Here is a 16,179-nt window from a genome sequence, read left to right as displayed (position 1 = left end):
CTGCAGCACAGCAGTGCAGGATGCCATGCAGTCCGGTTCGGAGCTGCGCCGTGGGCTTGTTTTCACGCCGAGGTGACAGCGGGGCGTGCTGGGAATTCGGGAGCTGCTGTTTACCCGACGGCGGCTCGGCTCCGCGGAGGTGTGCTGTCCCCGTGGCCGCAGGGCTAAGGGAGGGACCTGGAGATGGCATCGGCTTCCTCGTCCTCCCCCATGCTGGGAACGCTGCCACCTCGCCGTGTCGGCACAGGCCTCTGGGAAGGCGGGCAAACGCGTGCGTGCCGTGGGCGTGCGGCCGGGCCGGCTGTGCATGGCTCCTGGAGGCCGCCGCTCCCCTCTGCACACCCTGTCCCCGTCCTCACACCTCGCCCAGCACCAAACCCATCTCCTGCATGCGGCTGTGCTCGGAGGCCCCGCAGGATTCGCAGCGCTGTGCAGTGAGCACATGCGGCACGGCCGGCTGCCAGCGCCCGATGACACACCAGGGGAGGCCACTCAGAAGTGGGAAGCGATGAAATAATGCCCGAAGCTCTGTGTCAGCAGAAAGCCGACGGCCCCAGCAGTCTGCCGGGGGTGCTGGCAGGAGGCGGGCGGATGGAGGTTGTTAATGCAAAGGAAGGAGCGATGGGACTGAGCGTCCCCAGCATCCCCTGTGCCACAGTGCTTGGCTTTGTGCAGTGCTGAGTCGGATTGGTTCTGCAGGAGATGCCACCCTACCCATGTGCATGGAGTGCTGCTCTGTGCGTCCAGCCCGCACCGCCTGTGTTGTCCCTGCTGGGCTCTGTCTCAGCTGTCTCTGGAGGGCGTTCCCCACATTGTTTTGGGGTCCCCTGGAGGGGAGTGTGCTGTGCTCAAGGCTGTGGAGACATGGTGCTGGCAGCTTGTCAGCCCTTGTGGGAAGCTGCTGGATCTGGGACACCAAAAACTACCCACAAAGGACAGGCCAGGCTGTGCGTGGTGCTGGCTGCTCCTGTTCCTGCTCTGGGTGAGGGGCTGCGGGAAGCTGGGCGCAGCTCACCATGGATACAGAAGAAAATGTTCCACTCCTGAGTCATTTCAGCTCCGTGGGGCCCTGGGCATGAGGCCCCAACCCAAGGGTTAATGGCGAGCCTCGCTCCTGGGGAATGATTAAGTTGTGAGCAGGTGGCAGTGCAGCTCTGCTGTTTGCTTTGCAGAATGAGCGCCAGCAGGAGCGACGTTTGCTTCAGCCGTGCCTCCATCACTGCCCTGCGCTGCCACGGCCGTTCCCTGTGCGCTGTTGTCCCGGCAGCCCATGTTGGGAAGGGAAGTCTTTTTTTAAGCTGCGATTATGGCTTTGGTGCCCAGACGTCTGCTGGAAAGGGGAACATCTCACTCTTATCATCAACACTTCCTTTTCCAAGTTCCTTGGAGCTCAGATTTTGCTGCTGATGGTGGGGCTGGAAGCTTCCCCCTTATCTGTGCCGCTGCCTTGCTGCGTCCCGCTGACCTTTGGCGGAGTGGAGCCCTGTGCCGTGGTTAAACATTGACTCATGGTGCTCCGTCCGTGCGGCTGTGGGTTGGAGGACGCGGTCATGGCCTGGCGCTGGGCAGCCCCGGGCCGAGGAAAGCCTTCTGTTAGCTGCACACACAGCTCGTGGAGTCACATCACGGAACGGTGGGTTGGAAGGGGCCCTAAAGATCAGCCGGTTCTGACCCAGGGGCCGCTCACCCAGCACGGGCTGCCCAGCGCCCATCCGCAGCCACGGGCAGCTGCAGGGAGGGGCGGCTCAGCGACCCCCCGTCCTGTGGGGAAAGGATTTCCCCCCACATCTCCCTTAAATCTCCTCCCTTTAAGTTTAAAGCCGTTCCCCATCCCACGGGGGCCTCGCGCTGCGGGCACCCACCGGAGCTCACGGAGCTGCGGGCTGCGGGCGGTGCCGCTCCAGGGGATTCCCGCTCGCCCGGAGGCGTTTCTCAGCCCCGTCCTTCGGCACGGCGCGGGGCCACGTGAGGCTGACGGAAGCGAGAAGGAAGCGCTGCACGTTCGGAGCGCAGGCTGTGCCCGCACAGGCAGCAGCCGCTGATTCACCTGTAGCGGTGCGACGTTCAAAGCGGAGGCAGCGCCGGGAGGAGCCGGGAGCCGCGGCTGCCCGTCCCGCCTTGTTTTGAGCAGCCCAGATCAGAAGAAACGTCATCTTTGTTCTGGGCTCCCTCTCCCATGGCTCCGGCGCCGAGGGCGGGGTGGAGCGAGCTCTGCGCCCGCCGGGCCGTGCCCGTGCTTGCAGCCGCTCGGCGTCTGTCTGCGGCCGCGTTTAACGCCGTCTTGAGGCCGCTGCGCCGAGCTCCTCCGGGAGCCCCGGAACCCGGCCGAGCCGCTCCGGAGCCGCGCGGCGCTGCCGGGGCTGCAGGGGTGCAGTCATGCGGAGCTGAGCAGATTACGTTCCGGAGTGCCTCGTGTGCGTGTGGAGATGTGATGCGGAGCTGTGGGTCACGGCGCGGGCACGGCGGCTCCTCCTTCGGTTCACCGCTTGGAGCTGCCACCGCGCGCTCCTCGTTGCCGCACTGAGCAGGAACCGGCCGCGGGGCTCGGCTCCTCGGTCCAAAAATCCTTCACTCCCTGGCAGTTCTGGGCCGCTGCCGTAAATGACCGAGATTTGCCCTCAGAACTCCCAGAAAGGCGGAAAAAAAAAAATAAATCAGAAAGGGAAAAGAGAGCACAGCAGGAAAGCCTGCGCTTGCACTGCAGTCCCACGTCTGTGCCCTGGCAGGCACGAGGAGCTCCTGCGGCGCCCGCAGCCGCTGCCCCATGCAGTGCCACCCGCTGCAAGAGATGGAGCGCATTTCCATGGGCTTGGCCGGCTGGGGTGCAGAAACCCGGGGGCTGCAGGAGGGGCTCGTTGGGACCCCGGCCCGTGGGTGCTGCCCAGGTGCCCGCAGTTTTTGCACCCGCTCTGCTCCCTCTGCAGCCCCAGCAGCGCCCGGGTCTGAGTGCTTCAGTGCTTCCACAGTGCCACCTGGCTGCCACCTCTGCCTGCCCGGGCCGTGCTGCCGGACGTGAGCCCCGGCTGAAGGCGGTGTGGCTTCGGGTGCCTCTCGGGGGTCCGCTGTACCCAGGGATGGAGGATCGTCCCCGCAGCATCTCTCGTCCCATTGCTGGGGGTGCGGCCTTGGGCGGTGCTGGAGAGCTGCGGGATGCAGAGGTGCTGTGCCAGCAGCGTCCTCAGTCATATAAGGAGATGCCGGGAGTGCTGCATGCTGTGCAGCATTACTCACCAGGAAGGCGCACAGCACGGGGGGGCTCAGCCCCGAGCAGATGCACAGCCCCCACCAGCTGTGACTCAGCTCTGGCTGCACAGACTGGGCCGTGGCTTTGTGCCCTCTCTGCTCAGCATCAAGTCCATCCCTAGAAGGGGACCCTCTGGAAAACATTTTTCTCCTTGAGTGGGTTGGGCTGTGGGGGAGGAAGGGGGTCGCCTTATTTTCAGCCTTTCGGCAACGCTTTGCAGATGTCTGGGATGGGAGTGCTGGTGAGGAGCTGTGGGATGCTGGAGCTCTGGTCATTCCATGGGGCTGCAAGCTGCCACACGGGGCATCCCAAAGAATGGGGGCATTGGCATGGAGTGGGGCCGGTCCCCCCCCGCCCCGGATTCCTGGTGGGCTGGGAGATGCACACTCCCCCCACCCGTTTCCTTTTTGGGCCGAGGCGACAGTCAGAACTGCAGAAGCCGCCTTGCAAGGAACTAAAATTAGCTGCTGGTGTTTGTGTGTGGGGCGGTTTCCATGGCTGGGGGTGGCCTTGTGCCGGGGCCCTGATCATGTGGGGCTGAGCCTGGGGGGCTCCCTGGCCCCTGGAGCATCGCAGAGGCACCCCAAAGCCCTCAGCAGCCATCCGCTCCTCTGACCGAGTGAGCGACAGCTGCTGTCAGCTTCCTGCAGCAGCAAGGAATAGCTTCGAGGAACAGCTTGTGCCATTAAAAGGAGCATTAAAAGCAAAGGGGGAAATGATGTTAAATTGAGCGGAAAGAAGCACACAGTGCTGAACTGCAGGGCTGCAGTGACCCCGACGTCTCGGCCCACGGCGATGCCCACTCTGAGCACAGCTGCTGGGCAGTGCTGAGCCGCGGTGTTGGCTGCTCTGAGTCCTCTGCTGGGAGGGCATCTGATGGCTGCTGACACCAAGCACTTCCTGCAGGCCCTTATCTGGCGATGGTTTTGCCACAGGTGTGATGCTGTCACCCCCAAACTTCTCTTTTCCTAACACAAAGTGCTCAGTGCTTTCTGCTGGGGCACGGGACAGGGCGAGCAGGAAGGGGAGAGCAGCTCCTGCAGCTCCTGCAGCTCCTGCAGCTCCTGCCGTGGGGTGCATTGCCCCTTTGCTATTTATGGTGGCCGTGCGAGCACTGTTGGGCAGTCATTACTCCTGCTGCGTTTCCCCTGCCTTAACAGAAAGCAGATCGCTCCAGATGGGAGCAGTGCTGGAATATTTTTAAGTTGGGCTGGGCCACGGCTCCGCCAGACACGTTGCCGCAGCGCTCAGCCCCTGCCTGCTTCTCTTCCTGCCGGCCCGCAGCGCCGCAGGAACGTGGCTGTGGCTGAGATTTCTCCGTGGCATTTGAGAGCCGCGCTGTGCTCGCTTTTGCAAAACCTCGCCGTGTTTTTGGGTCCATCGCGTTTTGCTGGTGGTGCTCTCCAGGCTGGTGGCTGTTGGGTTGCGGTTTCGCAGCTTTCCGGCCTGTGGGGTGCGGGGCTTCCCGCTCTCATCTCAGCACTTCTTGGAAGCCGCCACAAGGGCAAACCCCGCTTCGAATTCAGAACAACTTTCCGTGTGCCCGCAGAGCAAAGTGCTGGGGAGGGGTTGGTTGCTGGGGGCTGCGGAGCGTTGGGGCACAGCTCACACCCGTGTGCTGGGGTCACAGCAGGGCTGGGCTGACGGCTCTGACTCACCTCAGGATTTGGGGCTCTGCAGCCCCAGTGAGAAGCAAAACCGCAGCACAACGGCTGTGCGCTGTGGGGCTGAGATGTGCCGGGTGGGGCCGCTCATTGACTGCGCAGCATCACCCACCCGGTGCCCCAGCGGCAGCTGCGAGGATAACAGGGCATCATCACCTGCTTGGGCTTCAGCATTAGGAGGTGCAAAGGGAAACTTTGTGAGGGTGTCTGCTGTGAGTGTGGCCCTCCTTCAAGCCCCGCGTTCCTACAGCCCGTGGGCTTCAGGAAAAGAAAGCGTTGCCGTGCTGTATGCACGCTTCCACGCCTGTTGCCCTGCTGCGTCTGCATCGAGCAACGGCTCCGGGAGCGCAGGGAGACGCCACGCAGCTTTTGTTGCTCTTCCTGTAAAGCGGAGGAGGAACGCACAAAGCCTCAGCCCCGCTCGGCTCGCCGTCCCCCGACGCTGGGGGATTTCCTGCGGCCGGGTGCCCCGAGCTGCCGCTCAGCTCCGCGCCCAGCCCGCGCAGCCCCGCACAGCCCCGCACCCCCCGCCCCGCGCTCACAGCTGCTGCTCCCGGGCCGCGGCCGTCCGGCGGGGCCGGGAATGGAAATCCGGGAGATGACGTTTCTCCCATGGAAGGAGGAGGGGGGGCCAAAGTTTGACCGCGCGGGGAAGATGTTGGCGCCGGCCCGGAGCTCCGCTTCAACTCTGCCCCCGTTCTGAGCTCCGCACCGCCCCGTGCCGCCGTGCCGTGCCGTGCCGTTCCCGGGAGGACGTCCTGCAGCTCTGCCTCCGTCGGCCCGCAGTGCCGGCGATGCCGGGCTCGTGCTGGGGCGGAAGGAAGGCGGAAGGAAGGCGGGAGCCGCGCGGGCAGCGCCGGGCGGGCTGTAATGCGCGATGCCGCTGCCGGAGGGCTCCTATCTGCCGCCCGCCGCCTTCGTGCTGAGCCACGTCCTGGGCATCGCCGGCGTGCTGTACTGGCGGAGCCGCAGCGGGGCAGGTAGGGGCGGCGGGGCCCGGAGGAGCGGTGGGGCCGCGGGGGCTGCGCGGTGCCCCAGGGGGGCATCGGGGCGGGGGGTCCGGCGCCGCTTTTTGTGTCGGTGCGAACCCCGCACGTGGTTGCGTTCTGCTGACGTCAGGCGGGCGCTCGGTGCCGCAGAGCAGCTCGCTGCTCGCTCACCCGGCCTCAGTTTCCCAAAATAGGGACTGCTGCGCTCCCGGCGCGGCTCCTCGCAGGGCTCACGAGGGCTGAGCGGTGCCCTCGCTGTCCCGGCCGCCTCCTGCCCGCACCCCTCCTGGTTTCTGCGGCTCCAGCCCTCCCCGGGGCCATGAGAAAACACGAGGACCTCCCCTCCTTCTGCTCTCCTTTCCCCCCTTACACTTGTGGCAGGCGCTTCCTGTCCCCCAGACCTCCATGGCAGATATAAATCTTGTTGCCAGCCCGACCTGCGGCAGGACTTGTGGCCCGGTGGGCTTTAAGTTCCATTCCAACCCAGCACCCCCGAGCTCGGAGCTCATCGTGCACCCACTTTGTGCCCAAACCAGCTGTGCTGCATCCCCGCTCCCGGCTGACCCCGCATCCCGTGCCATCGTTTGTGGGACGGTTCTGCACTGCAGGTCTCTGTGCTGCGTTCCTCTCGGGCTGAGTCACGGCCGTCTCCTCTCCCCGTTTCACAACGCTGCTGTGCGATTAACTCGGCTGTCGTGACGGATTATGTCAGCGCTTACATTGGCAGCCAGCACGTTTCGGATCCGTCGCGTTCCGGGCAGTTTGCTGCATGTTCCCCATCTTGGAAGAACCACGTTTAAAAAAATGCATCCCCTTTATTTTCATGTTTTGAAGGAGTTTGAAGTGCAAGTGAGTTGCTTCACAGTTTCAAGTTTGTTTCCAAATGTGTCTGTGGAACAAAACCCTCCTTCACCCCGTCCGGCCGGGTGCTGCAGTGCACAGAGCGGCTTTCATGGCGTGCGCAGCTCAGAGACGTCCCTGCAAGCTGTGCTCTGTGCCACAGCACAGGGCTGAGCTGCTGCTGGAGCAGAGCTGCAGGGAGCCCACGTGGGACCCCACTGCCCCTCACCTGTGTGTGCTGGGACAGCTTGTGCTGCTGGACACGCTTTTCACCCCATTGTATCGCTTCACCCCATTATATCTGATGCCTCTGTTTCTGGGCACCAGAGAGCAGATGTGGGGCAGATGTGGGGCAGGGCGGTTCTTCCATTCCCAGAGTGCAGCTCCGCAGTGGTGCTGGGGCTGTGCCCAGACTCGCTGGGTTTGGGTCTCCTCACAGCCTCACCTGCTTTGGGAACGCAGCAACACAGAAGCGTGGCACGTCTGTGCAGCTCTGAAGCATCCAATGTGCTGAAAAGCACCGGCCGGTGTTGGCACAGGCGCGTGATGAAGGATTTCAGGTGCCCGATGGCAGCAGGATCTCTGCTGGCAGCCGATGCTGCTCGCTGCACAGGGAGTGATGGTCCAAGGTCACCGATTGCAGCCCCGCTGTCACTGCTGTGCCATGGCCATCGGCAGCCATGGGGATGGGGGTCAGTGGTGGGCAGGGACAGACCGGGAAGCGCGGGAGGGGCTGCAACAGGTTGCGTGGGGGTGAGTCTGGGAAAGATTATCCAGCGGGGATAAGCTTGCGAGGCCTTAATATTGTTAGCCAGCAGCAGCCGGGCATTATAATTAGCTGGGACGATGGGGTGTGCGCAGCCCAGTTAGAGTCACAGCCCTCTGGGGGTGGTGAAACGGGGCCAAAAAGGGCAAAACACGGCTTCTGCACGAGATGGGCCCAGGAAGAGCACCCGGGAGCCCCCGGCCCACCCCAACCTCACTGCGCAGCACTCGGTGACGTGTCCCTTCCCCACGTGCCCTTGCCATGCGCAGGGACACTGCTGCCTTTCCCCGGGGCTGGGACCTGAAGGTCTGCAGCGGGATTATATTTAGAAGAAAAGGAAGAGAGGAGGTGATAAAGGAGGCACCCGTTATCTCCCCGCATGCCGGGCAGGACGGCAGCCCACAGCCGGAACCCAGCGCCAGCGCTTCAGACCCGGGACGTCGCTGGTGAGGAGAAGAGCGCTGGCAGGGAGGCGCGAGCAGGGAAAGAAGCCCGGCATTGTCCGTCCTGGCATTGTCCGTCCTGGCCCCGTCCGCACGGCCGGTGCAATTAACTGGAAAACAAGAGGGGGAGAAACGAGCGCAGTGCCTGCCGGGCTGTGCCCAGCTCCAGGGCTGCGTGGTGCTGCCGGGCGCTGCAGCCACTTCTGCTCGCTTCCTGGGTGAGGAGCAGCCCCGTCTGCCCCGCTGCCTCTTTGCGGAAAGCTGCAGTGAGCTGAAGTCTGCAGAGGTGTCTGCAGGGACCTGGGGACGTCGGAGGCACAGCGCTGCGGTTCCCGGAGGAGCGGCCCATCCGCTGTGGGGCTCAGCACTGCAGGAAGCGTGGGGCGGCAATGGTGCGCGTGGGGCGTTGGGCGATGTCCCAGAGGAGGAACTGCCGGGCCTCAGGCTGGGGACAGCGGGTGTAGGAAGTGCTGCGGAGGGAGGAGCTGTAGCCGAGCCGTCCCCCACCGGGGCTGGAGGTGCCACCCGGAGCCCCTTTCCCACCCGACCCCGCAGCAGAGGGAACGGCCGCCCCACGGGACCCAGCGTGGGCGATGGACGCTCAGCATCTGTGCATGGAGGAGAGGTGGCTGAGCGCGCGCGTGCTGTGCCGGATGTGCTGCATGGGTCAGTGCCTCTCCCAGCCCCGTGGCGCTGCTTGTGGGCTCTGCGTCGCGCTGGCAGCGGGGGCAAACCTCACCCCCCCTGGATAAATTAACAGAGGGGTCAGGAAGGTGCGGCACCGCGGCTGTGGGGTGGGCAGAGGAATGGTCCCTCGGTGTGGTTTCTTTCTGGGGGCAGCGGTGCCAGGCGGTGGCACTGAGGCTCAGCTGCGTGTTGTAGGACTTCGCGCCCAGGCAGAGCCCGGTGTGCGGGGCGTTCGGGGCACCCGGAGCCGTGCTGTGGGCGCAGGCGAGGCGTGGAGGCCGTCCTGCCATGTGCCGCGTGTGTCAGTGCCGCTGTTGGGTGGGGGAACCACGCTGCCGTGCCTCGGATCGCTCAGCTGCCGTCCCACAGCCCTCTCCACACCACTCCAGGTGCTGTCTCTCTTCTGAGATTACGCCCTTAAACCGGGCAATCCCCTTTGGTCGGGGCTGGCTGTGAGATTATGCCGAGCAGTCCTTGGGGGGGGGGGCTGCCAGGTGGCCCCTCAGGCAGCACAGCGCCATTCGGAGCCCTTTTTCCTCCTTTGCTTTGTTTCTCGTGTGGTTTTGTCACCCAGCACAACAGGACAAAGCTGCCTGCTGCTGGGCGGTGTTGGCTCAAAGCTTCCACCCCCCCCAGGAGGAGCCCTGCTGCCTGGATGTAGGGCTTGGGGCACCTCAGCCCACCCCTTGTGGGACCCTGGGGGCAGTGCTGTGCGTCCCCTGCCCGGCTGGAGCTGAGCTGTGCAATGGAAATAAGCCCTAAGTCCCAGCAATCCAATGAACCAAAAATACATGGAAGAATAAGCTGGCAATAAGCTTCCCCTGCCCTGCTCTGTGCCTGTGCACAGCCAGGCTCTGGCTCCCAGCGCAGCCCCGTCCCACGGACCAGGGGTGAGCAGCCCCTGTTCCCATACGGCAGCAGGATTTGGCCAGCAGCTCTGGCACCGGCAGCGACTCCTCTGTGTCTCTTCCCCTCATTTGAGTTTGTGCATGAAAAACACTGACCCAGAGCTGCCTTTGTTTTCTTTTCACAGATGAACGGGACAGAGTCCAAAAGAAAACCTTCACTAAATGGGTCAATAAACACTTGATGAAGGTAAGAGCTGCGTGTTCTGTTTCCAGGCAGGTTCAGTGTCTGTCTGTCTGTCTTTCCGTTCCAGCTCAGGACAGGTAGATAAAAGCCTGCTTTACAATCTGGGAACTTTTGCATTGGTGCTGAGGTATAAAACGTGTTCATACTCTGAGCAGAAATGGTTGCACTGGAATCGTGCTGGTGCCTTTGGAGGGCACTGTGACATCGCTGTGCAGCCCTGATGGCAACTTCCACCTCCTGTGTACCCAGGCCTTGCCAGGCTCACGGTGTGTGTGCAGCATGCAGCACCCCAATATGCAACAAACACCATTGCATGCAGCATGCCAATATGCAGCACCCCACTGCCACCACAGTGCTGCTGGCCCACAGCTCTTGGTTATGTTTTGTGTCATCCAGGCCTCCCTCTGGTAGGTGCAGATGTGCTGGGATGAATGTTGCACCACGAGGTGCTTGTCTTGTGTAACTGCCAAGTAATTTTTAAATTAATTCTCCTTTTGCAAAAGGAAGAAAAGAGCTTTGGGTATTAGGAGCACCACGGTGGTGCTTTACGAGCAGTTCTGCAAACATCTGTGTCAGCCTTTCAGCTCCCTGCTACATCTCTCAGAGAAGGCGAAGTGAGCCCACTTGGTTTGGGCTGTGGGGACAAAGCTGGGGCCGGGTAATGCAGCAGGGCAGGGCTTGTGAGGGGGTGGGTTTAGGGGGAGGGAGCAGGCTTGGGGGCGTTGTGCTGGTGCACACAGGAGGAATCTTCTCTGCTCATCAGTGTGGCCATGTGGTGTTTTAGGAGATGTTGGGCAGTGCAGTTGGCTCAGCTGCTGCTGCAGCTCTGTGTGCTGCATTATGGGATGTCCTGGGGGAGGGGTGGGTTAATGGGGGCCTGCTGGTGCATCTGAGGAAGGCAGCATCGTCTGCTGGGTTGTTTTGGAAGCTGGAGGCTGCTTTCTGTAGTGGAAATAACCTCTTGGAATAACCATTTTAAATGCACACAGTGGGGAGCGGTCTGCTTGCAAACTCCCAGTGTCCCCTTTCCTCCCCTCCAGGTGCGCAAGCACATCAATGACCTCTATGAGGACCTGAGGGACGGCCACAACCTCGTCTCGCTGCTGGAGGTGCTGTCGGGCGTGAAGCTGGTGAGTGCAGTGCTGTACCCCCCCGCCTTCCCCTCCTCCAGTGCCTTCACAGCCATTCCTTATGCCATACTTTTGTTTCCAAACATGCATCAGTTTCCTTGGTTGTCATTTTGTTCATTTTTCTTTCAACCCCGCTCTCCTCCTCCTGCTTTCCCGGATACCGCCAAGGCCCTCAGTGTGGGTGCCCTGTGCAGAGCCCTGTCTCTGAGGGGGATTTCTGCCCTCCTTCCCCAGACTCTGCTTCGTATTGAAGTTGCTGGAAGGCAGTGGCTTTGGCAGGAGTTATTCCTGTGACGTGTGCTCGGTTCAGCCCAGCCCCTCAGCTGATCCGTGCCCTGGAGCTGGCATGCAGAGCTCTCTTCTCACATCTCAAGCATCACAGAACCCCCTCTGTCCTCCTCCTCCTTTGCAGACTGTCACACTACTGAGATGTAGTGGTGCAACAGCGTAGCGCAGCAGGAACTGCTGCAGCGTTCCCTAAATTAGGATCCGGGCAGAGTTCTTTAACTCGCTCCATCACTTTCCTGAGAAGCCCATGAGCTGCTGTGGGGCCAAACGAAGCTCTGGGACCCAGACGGCCTTCCTCTTCCTTTTGGCTTCAGAGCTGCAGGAGGAGGTTGCTCTGTGTCCCATCCCTTACATCCTCCTCGAGCCCTGGGGCCGGCGGTGTCCAGGAGGGGCAGTGAGGACCCTGCGGGGCGTCCCTTTCTGTTGGGTTTTCCTTTCGCTGGGTGTTGCATTTTGGTTTCCATTCTGTCTCCCTGTGTGTGTCCCCCCGTCGGTGCCCGTTAGCAAATAGAGCCGCCAGCTCAGAGGAGCCTCCGCCTGGTGAAAGCGCCGGCCTGGTGCCGTGCCAGCAGCGAGGAGCGGGAGGAGGAGGAAGATGATGATGAAGAAGTAGGTCGAGCCTGCCCAGAGTCGGCACCGCAGTGCCAGCAGACGGCCCAGCACAGTGCTGCCAGGCACCGAGCTGCTCCTCGCCACTGGGGTGTTCCGTACATCCCTGATGCTGGCAGAGGAGGAGCAGAGCGCTGCCTGGGCTGTCTGCTTGTGCGCGGGGCTGGAATGGGCTCTGCACGCTCCCACGGACCCCACCTGGGTCCCTGCTCAGCCTGGAGTGCTGTCTGCTAACCCCACTGCATGGCACGCACGGGCACTGGGTGGCAGTGGGGCCGGATGGCCCCATGCATGTGAATGAGATGAGAGTGGAACCTAACGGGGCCCAACCATGCCTGCGGTGTACAGACAGACTCCCATCCCCCTTGGCTAAGAAGATTGATTTCCCAGCCCTGTGCTCCTTGCACAGTGTCTGTGAGGGCTGTAGGTGCAGCCCCAGCCCAGCTGTTCCTCCTGCATTGCTGGCTCTGCCCCTGCAGCTCCATCCTTGGCCAGCACTCCTCTGCTGGGACACCTCACTGCTCCTGGGGGTTCAGGCAGAGCGCTGTGGCTCCTGCATGGGAGGAGCTGTGCCCACACCTCGCCTCGGGCAGTCAGTTAGGGACTAGCAGTTGATCCCCGCTACAAAACCCCTGGGGCTGAGCTGGTCGTGCCCGATGCTGGGAGCAGCTTGGAGCCTCACTGCAAGGGCTTTCTGGGGTGCGGAGTGGCCCAGAGCACATCCCTGGCAGAGCATCTCTTGGGGCCTTCCCAGCTCTGTGTGCCGTGGGGGCTTTTCCTTCTTTCAGTGGGATTTCACGTGGCCACGACTTCATTCAGCTCCAGAATGAGGAAAGAGCACAGAGTGCTTTGTGTGCACGGGGCACGGCGGGTTGCAGGCAGCATGCAGGGTGTGCAGTGCAGTGCGGCGCGGGCGCTGCATCCCCACCAGGCGGCCCTGCAGCCCCCACCTTTTTTGCAGCCCCGCGAGAAGGGCCGGATGCGATTCCACAGGCTGCAGAACGTGCAGATAGCGCTGGATTTCCTGAAGCAGCGGCAGGTAAGGCTGCACGGGGCGGGGGTTGGGGGTTGTGGTCGGGTTTCAGCTCTGGCAGCAGCAGCCCTGGGGGCTTTGTGCTCCCTCTCCTGGCTGTAGCAACGCTGGGTGCGCATCCCAGAGGCACAGAACTGTCTGTAATGGTGCGAATAAATGGTTTCAAACTGAGGAGTTGTGGTGCTGCTGTTGTGCAGACGTTGCTGGGTCGCAGCAGCTGCCCCTGTGTTGGGTGCTGCCCAGCTCTGCCTGTCCCTCCAGCCACGCACCCACTGCTGAACTGCACCACTTTGTTCCAGGGCAGAGGTTTTTCTCTTTGCTGCTTGAGGGCATGGAATAAATTTGCACACATGCCCTGCCCCAGAGAGCAGCCCCCCTTCCTCCACCAGTCCCTCATTTTGCTGGCGGCTGCAGGCAGTTTCTCCCCCCAGATAGAGCAGCTCTTTCCTCCATGCTGCTGGCCTGGTGGTGGGGTTTGCTGGGGGTGGCACCCCCCCATGGATCCGGCTCGATGCATGCCTGGTGCTCAGTGCTCTCCTGGCATTGCTGCTGCAGAGCCCTGAGAGCAAAGCAGCCGTGAGGAAGCAGCTCTGAGCTGCACCTGCCAGGGCACAGACCTGGTGGCTGCTGGTTATCCACCTTTGTTGGGGAGGACAATGAGCACAGCTTGGTTCTGAACCCACCGGGGAGTTAATGAAGCTCGGCTGTCCTCCTTTGACCGTGGTCCGTGGTCTGTAGCTGTTAAATTATGCATCAGCGCTTGGGGCTCTGGGGACAGGGCACTTCTCCCACAGACTGCAGTAGGGCAGTTAAGTGCTGTGGGAGCCCTGGAGCCGCAGCCCCAGCACCTGGGGCACAGGGCTGGCCGTCTGGATGTGCCGTGCCGGGGGTTGGGTCCCGTGGCGGTGGGGAGTTCTGACTGTTTGCTTCTTTGCCAGGTGAAACTGGTGAACATTCGCAACGATGACATTACAGATGGAAATCCCAAGCTCACCCTGGGGCTCATATGGACCATCATCCTCCACTTCCAGGTAGGCAGCGAACCCTTCCTTCCTTGCGGGGTGTGGGCTGCTCCCAGCGCTCTGGTCTCAGTCTATGCACACACGTTCCGGGGTGACGCCGGAGTGCCGGGCGGCGGGGGTTCACGTGCATGGCAGTGCCATGGAGACTGGTGCTGGAGAATAACGACTCCCTTGTCTCATCATTTACGTAATTAAATTGTCGATGATGGGCTGTGTGCTGTGGCCTCGGCTTGGCACCACGGTGGTTGGCAGTGGTTTGCTCAGATGAATCCTCTGGAGGAGAGCAAGCGTGGGGTGGGTGGCGGGGGTGGGATGGATGCTGTCAGCGCGGCTCATTAGGATGGCACACATGGGCTGAGTGGGTTGGGATGGGATGCGATGCTGTCTGACCCAGGCAGCGGTGCTGTTACAGCAGCTGGCTGCTACAGATGCAAAACAGACTCTTGGGTCTTTGATCACCTCGGGTTGTGCAGAGGTAGCTTTGGTACCCTTAGGGAGGTGACGTGTGGCCCCATTGATGTGCCAGGATGTTGAGGACAGCGCTCAGCTGGGAAGGGTCAAACCTGGTGTTCAGGGATGGGCGCCTTGGGGTCCCGCAGTGCCCGAGGAGCAGAGCCAGGCCTGGAGGTGGTGGCAGCCGTGAGCTGGTGGCTGCAGCCCAAAGGCCGTCCCCGGTTCCCTGACGTGTCCTCAATGGCATTTTCCATGTGAGACGAGCGCTGGTTTGAGGCCCCTTAAGGAAGCTTTTCATTTCCAGAGGCTGAGTGCAGCCCCTGGGGAGCTGCTGCCTTGGCTGCGCGGCGGGGCTGTTGGTTCCTTCCAAAAACGTGACGGCTTTCGGGGTGAAGGCATTTCTGGCTGTGGACGGGGGCCAGGGCTGCTGTTTTCCCAGGACATGGCTGCTGCCCGGTGCCCTTTCCGATGGCATTTCTAGGGGATGACAGCACCCCTGCCAATGAGGAGGAATGAGGACAATGCGAGGACGCCCCTGGGTGCTCCTGCTTGTCTGGAGCCACCTGCATGCCCTGTGCCGGAGTGGCCGTGTGGCCGTGACTGTGCCGTGTTACCAGGGAGGGTCTTTTTGGGGGTTTCAAATAGGGTGTGAGCTCCCAGTGGAGTGCTGTGGTGTGGTGACCCTGGGGTGGAGTGGGGCCGTAGCCCTGATGAGGCCCGGTCCCATCTGCGGGGGGTGCTGGGAGCTGCCCAAGCTCCCCTCGCCCCACTGCAGGCAGGCAGCCCTGAGCCTGCGCACGTCCTCCCTGCGCCAGCAGGATTTTCTCTGGGCTGTAGCTCCATTGTGAGCCTCTTAATCTCCCGTATCCTGGTGCTGCAGCCGGCGGCTCCGACTGCGAGCAGAGCGGTGCTGGGTGGGATGGTGGCAGCGCTGGGTGCTGTGATCCGGGTCGGTGCTGCTCCATTTCTGGGGCTGGTGGTGTCCATGGGTCCCTTGTCACAGAGGGGTGACTCGGGAGGTGGCTGTGGTTGGGCTTTGTCCCTCCATCTTTATCTTCTGCTTATTTGCTGTCTCATCCCTGCTGCTGGCACGTGGTCCTCTGTGCTGTGGGTGTCGTGTGCTCCTTGCAGCAGAGCAGTGCCCGCTGCAGGACGTGGGGCTGAGCCCAGCAGGGTCTGCAGCGCTCTCTGGGGCGGGGGCTGCTGTCGTCTCCTGCTGATTCCAAAGGCTGCTGTGTCCGTGGGGCTGCCCCAGCGCTGTCCCTCTGGGCGCCGGTGTGCACGTGATGTGGGCTGTTGGGGCTATGGGGATCTCAGTGCCGGGGGGCACCGTGAGAGCAGCCTTCCCGGAGCGCCCCGTGGGAGCCGGCAGCATTCTGCATCCCCGTGCCTATCTCCATCCGTGTGCGTGCAGAGCGGCTCTGACTCCTCCCTGCTTTTTTCCCATCTCCTTCCCACCCCTTCCTTTATGTACCTTTCCCAACCTTCCCATTTTCTTGTGGCTTTTCTTTCCCTCCCCACCCCTCCCAACCTCCCCTCCCCTTTCGCTGCTCTCCGTCTGGTTCCTGCTCTCTGTTTGTGTTGGCTGAGGGCAGTGCTCCAATTACCTCATATTTGGAGAGAGAAAGCCGCAGCCAATCCGCTCTCCGTCTGCTTTTAGGTCAAGTGATTTCTGAACTGCAGTGAGATGCTTTGAATGTGTCTCGCTGCAGCTCGGGCTGTAAGATGGCTGGCGGCAGCAGGCGGGCGTGCGGGGATGCCGGGGGCCGCCCGCGGCGCTGCGCGGTGCGAAACGTGCGCTGAGCCCATGAAGCTGACACTGGGATTTCTTTGGGAGCCGGAGAGCAGAGCGGCGGCGGCAGTGGTGGCGGCGTTCCCGGCGCTTTCGGCGCCGAGGAGATGGGGAATTCTCTGGGCTG

General features: G+C 62.4%; 1 protein-coding gene across 16 annotated transcripts in view; it reads left to right on the top strand.

Moving 5' to 3' along the window:
- Positions 1 to 16,179, top strand: part of MACF1 (microtubule actin crosslinking factor 1) — a 112,610-nt gene that overhangs the window by 14,171 nt on the left and 82,260 nt on the right. For 9 of the 16 annotated variants that reach the window (XM_052698868.1, XM_052698857.1, XM_052698859.1 and 6 more), the window contains exons 2-6: positions 9,667 to 9,728; positions 10,766 to 10,855; positions 11,648 to 11,752; positions 12,714 to 12,791; positions 13,724 to 13,816. In XM_052698868.1, coding sequence (XP_052554828.1) covers positions 9,667 to 9,728; positions 10,766 to 10,855; positions 11,648 to 11,752; positions 12,714 to 12,791; positions 13,724 to 13,816 — 428 coding nt within the window. Of the gene's footprint in view, positions 1 to 5,770; positions 5,889 to 8,508; positions 8,613 to 9,666; positions 9,729 to 10,765; positions 10,856 to 11,647; positions 11,753 to 12,713; positions 12,792 to 13,723; positions 13,817 to 16,179 lie in introns of those variants that run through there. The other 7 variants (XM_052698869.1, XM_052698870.1, XM_052698871.1 and 4 more) reach the window with 3 other exon arrangements.

The sequence above is a fragment of the Tympanuchus pallidicinctus genome, unplaced genomic scaffold (assembly GCF_026119805.1).
Source record: "Tympanuchus pallidicinctus isolate F22 unplaced genomic scaffold, pur_lepc_1.0 scaffold33, whole genome shotgun sequence".
Taxonomy (NCBI): Eukaryota; Metazoa; Chordata; class Aves; order Galliformes; family Phasianidae; genus Tympanuchus; species Tympanuchus pallidicinctus.
This window is presented reverse-complemented; position numbering and strand designations above follow the sequence as displayed.